At 34.7% G+C, this 11,225-nt stretch overlaps 1 protein-coding gene across 1 annotated transcript; it reads right to left on the bottom strand.

Moving 5' to 3' along the window:
• Positions 1-1,308: 1,308 nt before the first annotated feature.
• LOC104243200 (transcription factor bHLH93-like) lies at positions 1,309-3,865 on the bottom strand. Its single transcript, XM_009798352.2, has 4 exons — positions 3,290-3,865; positions 2,468-2,635; positions 2,057-2,224; positions 1,309-1,638 (listed from the first exon to the last, which is right to left on the bottom strand). The coding sequence occupies exons 1-4, from the start codon at positions 3,812-3,814 to the stop codon at positions 1,552-1,554; spliced, it is 948 nt and encodes a 315-aa protein (XP_009796654.1). The 5' UTR covers positions 3,815-3,865; the 3' UTR covers positions 1,309-1,551.
• Positions 3,866-11,225: the final 7,360 nt, after the last annotated feature.

The following is an 11,225-nucleotide window of genomic DNA, read 5'->3' as shown; positions in this document are numbered from 1 at the left end:
TTATTTCGGCCCAAGACCCCCCTAACTCGTATAAAAGGAGCTCTAAACCTATTTTGGGAGATATCTAACATATTTTGAAGGGGATCCAATATACTTTGAAGGAGGATTCCTGTGGGGGAACACACACCACGCTTGGAGGAGGCTTCTAACTAGTTTTTCTTCTCTTCTCTTCCTTTGATTTCATAGTTTCTTAGTTCTAGAGTTTTGGGTGTTACATGAACGTTGTGGTTTGAAGCTTGAATTGTTTTTATTATTTTATCATATTGGTTTGTCTATTCAATCTTGCACAATAATTATTTGATTGCTTGATTACCAATTGAATACTATCTACGAATCTAGGATTGAACTCGGGAGAGGGAATTCTAGATTGCATATAAGATTGAGTAGAGCAAGATCTTAACTCTGGGGGGGGGGGGGGGGGGGATTTGCGGTTAGGATAGGAATATACCTAATCGCCTTGCTTGATTACTATACAAGAATTATTAATATGTTCTTGTTAATTCTAATTCCATAGGAATATAGACATTAGATTAGCTTGAATATGCGAGTTGTACTTCGGGAGAAGGCTACGAGCAATGTTAACCCTGTCAACCAATAAACCAGATAAATTAATTAGACGAATTAAGTGAAAAACTCAACGGGATTGTTAGCTAACCCATATCTCTAGAATATTCACTCACATTGAATTCGTCTCTATAATTCACCAACTTGTTTTCTTTAATCTCTTAATTTGTTACTCTAGATTAAATTAAGTTAAATATTCATACATTAGGATTTGCTTGAATAGATTAATTATTTAGTTTAATTTAGCTGATAGTTAATCACAAGTCCTCATGAGTACGATATTTGGAATTACAATCCTATATTACTTATCGACCACATATATCTGCGTGTGCGTTTGGGAGCAACACGCTTCCCTAGTTAATTATTTTACATAATTTGCTTCATTGGACGTAAAGCCTAGTTGGGGGTAATAACGAATTAAGCTTCACCTTGCTAAGAAAAATGAAGTAAAAAGGATCTGAGTACTATTTTCTAGACATTATAAAATGTAAATTTTATTCTATTTTTCTTGGAATGGATATTGTACAGGACAAAGAAGTTCTATCGTAATTTTAAGATTGGACACAAGAGGAGATCAAAGCGTTAATTAATTCATATTTTCAGTTCATTAAATCTTCTAATCATGGTAAGTTAAAAATTAATTTGGTATAAATATCCGGTGCTGATAAGCATTTACAAAAAACAATATGTAACACTCACAAGTATATGTGATTGAAGGAAATACTAATGTATGACTACTTGCAATAGAAGAAAATTAAATTTGCATAATTAGTAGAAGCCACTTATTTTGGATGACAAAAGAACAAAAGGGTCACTGCTGCAACTTCTAACTAGAGAGCTCCAAACTTGAACAAAAAACAATATGCAGATTCAAGAATCTATGCTGTATTGAAGTAACCAGAATTATTTTTTAAAAAAAATTATCCTTTAACATAATTCAATCCACACCTTTCCCCATTTTTTATTTCCCTTTAAATTTGGTCAAAACTAGAGACATTTTCCTACATATCCAGCATTTCTGAATAGTGTCTGCTTTATGTCTTCTGCATTTGTAAATCCTCTCTGCTCCATTTCCTATCATCATCACCAAAACCATTTGTTTTAATTTTAAAGAGCGCAAACATTGAAATTAATACATCACATCACCAGATTAAATAATTTCAAGATAAGAAAACTTCTTCTTTTCACATAACAAATACGTAGGGCATGTTATTTGTAGGTTCTAATTATCAATATATGCAATACTGGTGAAATATTAAAATTTGTTTGATTAATATTGTAAGCGAAAAGATGGTTTTTACCGATAAATCTTTACCTTTTTTTTTCTACGTGAAACTTGTGTCCAACACAACTTATTTGTAAGTACACTTTTTCAACTTTAAATCTTAAGAGATCAGAATGATGAAGAATCATCGAGAAATCATCTATGTTTAAAGATTTCATAAAAACTTTTAAAAGTTAAAAATAGGTAATTGATATTTAAGTTTTATACCTCAAAGCAAGAAGCTTGCATTGCAAAATCATTGAAACAGCTGATAACACAATGTTGAGCCTCTAAACCTAAGGCGTCTAGTGTGGTCAATGTTGATAGCAAAAGATCAGACTTTCCTGCACAAGTAATCTCCACCCTTGTATCAATATTCCTCCTTTCCACATCAAACTGTAATAAAGCAATAGCAGAAACGATTACATGATCTTAGATCTAGAGTAAGTGAGTTCAAAACAAGTACTCCATAATCTAAGTATATGTATAAACATTTTAGTTTTTTTGTAGAGAAATATATATATAGTCCGAACAGAAAGTAATGAGTTCAATTCAGTTCACAAAACTAGCCTTAAACTCGCCTAAGCTCGAAAGAGCAGAGAGTGGGGAAGGGGGATTTTGTAGCAAATGGGAGCTCACCTTAGGTGAATTTCGGACAAATATTTCGATGGGTTTTTCATTCTTGAAAATGCTCATCAAGCTTAGTTGATTTGGCCCTAGTTCCATTTCTTCTTGCAAATTGTTGATTTTCTCAAGAAGCTCCTTCGTGTAGTCGATGGTGTCTCCAACGATTGACGTTCTGTCCATCTGTTAGAATCAAATATATATATGACATTATGTAAATAAACTTCAGAAATTAAAGAAGATGCATGCATGATATCCGAATTCTTGATTACATATGCATGGTATTGCAAATTCTAACATGAAAACGACTACTATGTCTCAATTCCAAGTGTACCAATTTTTACTGTCCATGTCGCCACTCTATTTAAATCTTGTCGTAGTCCAATATTATGAAAATTAGTTCCTTTAACGCTAAAAAATCTCCATATTTTCAACTAGCATATAAATCTCTTTATCAATAGGATTTGCATAGCTTACAGTCTACAGGGAAGGAGACAAGGACAAGGCACCGGACACATTGACGGACCTAGAGCATTGAATATGAGTTCCCGGGAACCCAGTAATTTTTACACGGCCTTGTATTTATATTAAGAAATCTACCAAATTTTTGTAAATATCTAACTGTGAACTCAGTTATTATTACATATTAATTTGAGATTATTGTAAACTTCAAATCTAGGATCCGCCTCTGACCGGACATGTCCTACTCTCAACCTCCCATCCATTATTAGTAATCTTAATTCGCTTTTTCTATTCACTAGTAGACTGTGCTCTAACAACATATATATACTTAGTATATTGAAAAGAAGTGAAAAAATTTAGGATATATTTTTGTACCTTGCTAATCTTGGGAACAACTGATCTAAGCATGGAAAGACGATCATTGAGCCGTTTCCTTCTCCTTCTCTCAGCCATTAAATTCTTAGAAGGCTGCCCATTTAGCTTCTTTGTATTGACCTTTTTCTCAGGGCACAAGCTGCCAATGTTGAAAGTAGGGGCTGTTACTGCTGATTCTGTTCTCTCCAATTTACAAGCAAAATTTTCCACCTCCAAATCTTGTAATTGGGAAGTGAAAGGAGTGCCAAACCAGTTGTTGGAAGAATTAGTGAGCTCTAGCTGTGTGCTGTAAAATTCACTGATTAATGAATTATTCAGGTTTTGGTCAAATGAGTAATCCTCAAAAGAAGAGGTAGTAGTAGTAGTAGTACAAGGAAGAGGAATTGGAACAGCATTTTCCCCAAAACATTCATAATTCCAGCCATTATTGTAATATAAATCATTCATTTCTATGGGAAGAGATGTTTCCCGTGAGTCACTTCTTAGAGCTAGTAATAAGAAGCCATTGCCACTATAATATTCCATGTCTCTCTCTATTTCTAATTTTCTCTGCTCCCTTTTTCTTGAAAAGGGGGATGGAGGCTAGCTAATAATTTATGGACAAAAGTTGCACCTAATTTATAGGAAAAGAAAGGAGGTATAGTGGTTTTTCCTCCTTGATGTCACGGGCTAATTATGATGCATTAATTATTACCTAGAGCGTTAGACAAATGGAATCAGCTCCGCTTTTAGAAATAGATCGAAGTAGAGTTTTTAAAAATGACATCTTTTTTTTTCGTTTAATTATACTCACTAGTCTCACTAATTTAGATTTGTGTTGCTTAGAATTTTTCTTGCCCAAAATGTTTTTATGCTCAGAATTCGAATCTAAAATCTTTTATTAAGAGTCGAGGGATTTGACTCATCCCACCATACTGCTTTGATGATAAAATGGAATCATTAGCTTAATTATATTTTTTATTTGGAAAATTGTATTTGAACCTCATTTGGTTAATATTAATGTCACTGATTTGTCATTTGCTCCAATCAAAATTTTCAAAAAAATATTTAGATCATCTTTTCCAGTTTAATAATTCAACAATCGAAGTCATTGATCCGACTAGTTTAAATTCACGCTGAATTTGCCCACTAAAGGAGATAATTATATCAATTACGCATTGAATGTTTTCTATTCTTAACCCACCTATTAATTAGTACCTAATACTTATATATTTAATTGAGAAATCAAAAGGTTTAATTTGTTCAAATAGTAAATATCAGCTTTACAGGCTTTGGAAGCAGACAAATTAGGATCTTTGCTTGTAAGGTTAATTATGGACAAGTGTACTATGGGACAACAAATTTCTACCGATAGCACTTCATTTTGTAATGACACGCATTTGGTATATTTAATATTTCCTTTATGATTTTAAAAAAATAAACATACCAAGTCTTTATGAATAAAGTAAAATGAATTAGACATAAAGAATGTATATTCTCAGTTGAATTTACGTCCTAAAGTTTTAGCAAATTCCTCTTTAGATTGTTAAAAAAAATGTTAAACATTAGAAACATCCAAAGCCCTCTGCAGAATGAACAATGTTTAACCTTATCTTTTATGTAATTTAAAACTCCAACTTGTTTTGTTTTTGGTAAACGTATTTTATCACTAAAATAAACCTTGAGCTCAGTTTATCTGTGGGCGACACGATTTCATGCCTTTTTCACCGCAATCTGGTTTTTGAAACTGAGTTAATTAAAAAAAAAAAGAATTAATCAATTTACTTTAGGTTGTATTACGAGAAGTTTGACATGTTAGGATAGACTATAAATCATGCATATTGTTATACTATTCTTTATGGAATAATTATTTATTTATTTATTCAATTCAATAAAATTTTATTTTGAATAGATCATGTATTTGTTAGTGTGTCCTTTGCTTATATAGTAGATGATTCAGTATATAGAGTTTAGCTTATACATGAAAGATTAAATCATCGATTCTTATAAGTAATAAAGTTTATGTTCACAATCTAATGATTGAATTGGACAAACCATCGAAATGGTTGTACCACAAGATTAAATATAATTTATCTTGATTATAGGAACGATTTAATTCCGACTTCTTGTGCTATTACATTTTGTATGTATTGAAAGGATCAAGTAGAGATTGACTTAATAAGATAATTTCTCTAGTCCATTCAATGTACTTATACTCTTAATTTTTATATAATAATTATTAGTTGTGTGTGTTATTTATTATTTTGATTTATTAAAAGGCGAGATTCTTTCGTGGGCCAATAAGCCTGCTAAATTAGACAATAATAATATACATTGGCAAAATAATAATTAGTTGATAGAATCCATGTCTCGAATTTTGAGATTGATGATACTCCTTTATGAAAGCTTATAAGTTTTTTTGTGTAAACCCGGCCAATGACTTTTGTATCTGATATATGAAATAAGTTAAGTGAAAGTCTAAAGGAAGTAATCAATAAATTAAATTGTTAGTAATTTAATTTAATTGATTAGTATCTGAATTTTAATATGGGGAGTTAAATAAGATTTTATGGAAGAATTTTATAATTGAACTAAGGAGTGCAATTATAAATTTTTCGTGGAATAATACGTAATTATTATGGTAGAAATTAATTTCGAAATTCAAAATTAATTCCATAATAGGGAGCCTTGTTAATTAAATTAAGTGGTCCCTGCTGTGCCTAAAGAATAGAAAATAAAAGAAACCTTTTCTTTGTGGAAAAAGAAAACTCAACACGCTTTGAAAAGGGATTTTACCCTAAAAACGTGACTATATATACATGGTATACCGTTGGCCATTTTTCTATACATTTTTCCTTTGAATTTCTCCCACTCAAAAATTTCTCTTTCCAGATATTACTTGGGTAACACAGTAGAAGACTATGAACTATTTTCTGGAGGTCGTGATCTTGCTACTCTGGAACTGGAGACCGAGATTGATCTACTTTGTTCACGCTTCAAGAGGTAACCCGTATAATCTACATATATGCTAATTATTTAATTTACGTATGAATATGATATTGAAATTGCTTTCGCTGCGATATATAATCCAACAATTGTATCAGAGCCTACTCACGTCTAATTAGATAATTAGGATGATCATGAAAAAGGAAAATCATATTAATAAGCTAATTTTAAATTACAAACAAAAATTATTTTTCTGAAAATTTGCACTGCTCTATGCATCAATATTTGTTCCAAGAATTTTTTATTATTCTATAAATCATCTAATATTTGTTTATTATTGATTATAATTGATAAGAATAATTTGAAAATTTCGTTAATCCGAGAAAAACGCAAAAACTTATTGTTCGCTGAATTGGTTAGAAAATCAGAGGTTAACATATTGACAGACTCCGATTGACCTGAAATTTGATAAGTCCGTGGGAAACGACCCACTAGTCAAATGAGCTTTGCTCATGAAATAAGCCATTTTCGGGCATTCGGAGTCATTTAGATGGTGTTTTGGGTGTTTTTATAGTTTTCTGAAAGTTTATTTAAAAAAAAATTATTTTTAACTTAGTGGTGGTATGGATCTTTCCTTAGGGTCTCCATGATTAAATTATGGTGATATAATGAATTTACTCGTTGACGTAGGTATTCATCCTTATCGGATAAATTCATTATAGGTATTCACTAGGTAATACTAGTTGCTGGTTACTTGTATTTACTCTTCATATGGGTATGCATGTTGGTTCAATGAGATTATTATCATGAATGTTGATATTCATTTGATTTAAATTAACAGTTTACTCTCCATCTGAGTAAGGCATGTTTAAATTCACAGAGTGAATAATCTGTCATTACATATGTATATTGCAAGAATAGCTCTTTTCCCATCGAAGCTTATTGTTCAAGGTGCATGGATTATATGTATGCAGTGTATTTTAAATTTTAATATTCAATGAAATATGACCGATTTGATCTATTTGTTTAATTGTCTCTCATATTAACCATGACTGTTTTCAGTTCCCTTACTGCTATTCAGACTCAAAACAAACTTGAGAGTTCGAATTATGTTGATTGGAAATAAAACTTGGATATTGACCTAATTGCTGAAGAGTACAAATTTGTGCTTGATAAGGTATGTCCAAAAAAACTTAGAGAAGATGCTACAGATGATGAACAGAAAGCTTACCAAAAATGGGTTAAGGATGATGAGATGGCGTAGTGTTACATTTTGGCATCTATGTCGAATGTTCTATAACATCAGCATCAGTCTATGGAGTCTGTGTCTCGACCCAAATCCTAACCTATCGTTATGGCATCTATCGATGGTACTAGGCGCGACATTTCCAAAATACTTCCGATATTTAACAAAAAATGAATCAAGAAATTTTAAATAGGCAAAGTTTTCATAAACAGGGGTAAAACCCAAAATATTAGTGCGAAAAATAGCTCCCAATATCGGGGTGTCACCGAGTCCATGATCATCTACACATAATCAATCTAGAAATGAAACTTCTATAACAGTTTGAATCCAAATACAACGAAAGAAAAGATAAGGAAGGAGAAAACAAGGACTGCAAATGCCAGGCAGCTTCCTCGCTATCTCTAACGGTCAGCTACGTGAAAAATCAATACCCTCCGCATCCAGAAACTCCTCGATCTACACACGAAGTGCAGGGTGTATAGTGTGTACAACCAACTCGGTAAGTAACAATAATAAATAAGGAACTGAAAGATAGTGACGAGCGACACAGTTGTAATTCATTTTCAGTAGTCTCAACAAGGAATATAGACATGCTTCCTAAATCCGAAAATTAAGTCAAATCAGTTTGTTTGTGCCATGTTCAACTAAAATCGAATAAAAATATCTTTCAGAAGTTATCAAAGTAGTGATATAAGGCAACTATGTTCAAGCACAATGAAATTATATACAGCCTCTCAAGGCAATAATCACTCAGTCCTCCCATTCACTCCAGCCTCACAGTCACTCATTCCTCACGATCACTCAGCACTAGGCACTCGCACTCAGTAGGTACCTGTGCTCACTAGGGGTGTGTACAGATACCAGAGGGACTCCTACAACCCAAGTGCTATATCAAACCAATTATGGCATAAACAATAAAATATACTGCAGCGTACGGCCCGATCCCATAAATATCCTCACAAACAGGCCCTCGACCTCACTCAGTCATCAATCTCTGCAGTCTCTTGGGCTCTCAATGTCACGACCCTAAACCCGAACCCGGTCATGATGGCGCCTCTCGTGAAGACAAGTCCAGGAAACTATTCTCAATTCGATGTTAAACAATTAAACAGCAAGAAAACAGTCTAAAACATGATTTAACAATACTAAGTAGTAGATAATATCTTAAATATGCGGAAGGACAACCCAACACAGCCCTAAACCGGGGTGTCACTAGTCATAAGCATCTATAAAACCTAAAACAAGTCTGAAAATTCTACAAACTATTACAAATGTCTGATAAGAGATAGAAATGGTAAAAAGGGAGAATGACTGCGAATGTCAACAACTATTTCATGGACTCCGATATCTGCCAGGAGCTCTCAACTCGCACTAGCAGGATCCGTAATGCCTGAATCTGCACACGGGGTACAGGGAGTAAAGTGAGTACTCCAACTCAGTAAGTAACAAATGTAAATAAAGACTGAAAGCAAGAAATCACGTAAAGCACAAAGCATTTTATAATGAAGCAGTAAAACCATTTAAAAATAGAAAATCGGTGAAAGATATGTAAAATTCTTTAGCTCAAATGTAGTTTCATGAAAAGCCTTTTTCAATAATTAAGCAGGAAATTGACAGTCAATTATGAAAAATAAACACATAAAGGTTCGCCCCTCGGGCACAGTATCAACAAATCCGCCCCTCAGGCAACATCTCAGAATAGTACCAGCCCCTTGTGCAATCACATAGAACAATACCAGCCCCTCAGGCTCAAACACACATCACAATGGGTATTCGTGCTCACTGGGGGTGTACAAACTCCTAGAGGGGCCCCTTACGGCCCAAGCGCAATATCAAGCCACCTCGTGACATCATCACTAGGCCCTCGGCCTTATATCAATGAGGCCACCCCGTGACTTACATATCTCAGGCCCTTGGCCTCATAATCAGTATCAAATGTTTCCTCACAACATAGACCCTCGGCCTTACTTAGTCAAAATCCTCACAAGCCACTCGGGAAGTAGTAAAATATGTTTCTCGGCCCAAAATATCATTTAAAAGATCATGTAAGTGTTAAAACAGAGTAAACATGGTTGAGTACGAAAATAGTGAAATATAATATGACTGAGTTCAAGTATAAAGTTCAAACAGTGAGCAAATACCACTAAAAATCCCCGAAGGGTTCAAATAGTTGGCATAAGGCCCAAATATGGCATTCAACCCAAATAATGATGATAGCAAATAGATTTCAGTTAAATACGCGGTAAAATAGTCATTCGGGAAGGAATAAGTCACAATCCCCACAGTGCACGACCCCACGCTCGTCATCAAGTGTGTGCCTCACCTCAATATAGCACTACGATGTGCAATCCTGGGTTTCAAACCGTCAGAACATCATTTACAATCATTACTCACCTCGAACCGGTCAAATCTCTAGCTCGCGACGCCTTTGCCCCTCGAATAGTTCTCCACTCACGTCAAATCTATCCAAAATCAGAACGAGGGCGTCCAAATATGCTAAGGGAATGAAACCCAATCGAAAATAATCAAAATACGACACAAATTCCGAAATTACCAAAACCCGACCCCGGGCCCATGTCTCGGAATTCAATAATTTTTACATCAATAGATTCCTCATCTCCCCACGAGTTCATACATATCAAAAGTTCTGAAATCCAACCTCAAATGGTCCTTCAAATCCCCAAGCAAAGGTCTATGTTTCCAAGCCCTAGTTCTTCAATTTTCACCCTTAATTTCCATGATTTCTAGCTCTAATCCGTGTAATAATAGCATAGGAACGAGTTTTAGGTCCAAATTCCTTACCTCAATGAAGTAAAAAAATGGTGAAATAGCTCAAATATTGCGAAGACCACAATTTATACTTTCTGCCCAGTCATTTTTGCATCTGTAGCCAAATTACCGCTTCTGCAGAACCGTGTATGCGGCCAAATAACCGCTTCTGTAGTTCCTCACTTAACCGCTAAAACTGCTTCTGCGGTCAACCTTCCGTATCTGCGATATCACAGATGCGGTCACCCTAACCGCTTCTGCGGGCGCTACTCATCAGGCCCTTTTTTGCTTCTGCGACTAAACGCCCGCACATGCGGCGTTGCACCTGCGGTCCCCAATCCGCAGGTGCGGAAATACCAGAAGCAATAAGGTTCAGCAGCTGCAACAAGTCTCAAACCTTTCCGTCAACCATCCGAAATCCCCTCGAGGCCCCCAGGACCTCAACCAAAAGCATAAACATATCCTAATACCTTATTTAAAATTGTACCAATCTTCAAAACACCTCAAACAACATCAAATCAACCAAAACACATCGGATTCAAGCCAAACTTTCTAAAATCTTTCAAATTCCACTTTTGATCAAAAACCTAACCAAACCACTTCTGAATGACCTGAAATTTTGCACACACATCCCAAATGACACAACAGAACTACTGCAACTCTCGGAATTCCATTCCGACCCCAATATCAAAATCTCGCCTACCAACCGGAAATTACCAAAATACCAACTTCGCCAATTCAAGTCTAAATCTACTTTGAACCTCCAAAACTCATTTTGATCACGCTCCTACATCCCAAATCACCTCCCGAAGCTATCCGAACCATCAGAACTCACATCTAAGCCCTCTAACGCGTAAGTCAACATCCGGTTGACTTTTCCAACTTAAGCATCCTCAAAAGAGACTAAGTGTCTCAAACCTTACCAAAAGCATTCCAGATTCAATCCGACCAACCCGATACCACATAACATGGATAAATAAAGCATAAAGAAGCAGA

Source organism: Nicotiana sylvestris, chromosome 10 (assembly GCF_000393655.2).
Source record: "Nicotiana sylvestris chromosome 10, ASM39365v2, whole genome shotgun sequence".
In the NCBI taxonomy this organism is placed as follows: Eukaryota; Viridiplantae; Streptophyta; class Magnoliopsida; order Solanales; family Solanaceae; genus Nicotiana; species Nicotiana sylvestris.
Note: the sequence above shows the minus strand (reverse complement) of the source record. Positions and strands in the feature narration are given on the sequence as shown.

What these genes read in the sequence shown, in the direction of transcription:
- LOC104243200 (XM_009798352.2), bottom strand. Translation starts at nt 3,814, where the DNA reads ATGGAATATTATAGTGGCAATGGCTTCTTATTACTAGCTCTAAGAAGT. An exon ending in TTGTTCCCAAGATTAGCAAG is followed by an intron (nt 2,636 to 3,289) that starts GTACAAAAATAT and finishes TGATTCTAACAG; the next exon opens with ATGGACAGAACGTCAATCGT. An exon ending in TGCAAGCTTCTTGCTTTGAG is followed by an intron (nt 1,639 to 2,056) that starts GTATAAAACTTA and finishes TGATGATGATAG; the next exon opens with GAAATGGAGCAGAGAGGATT.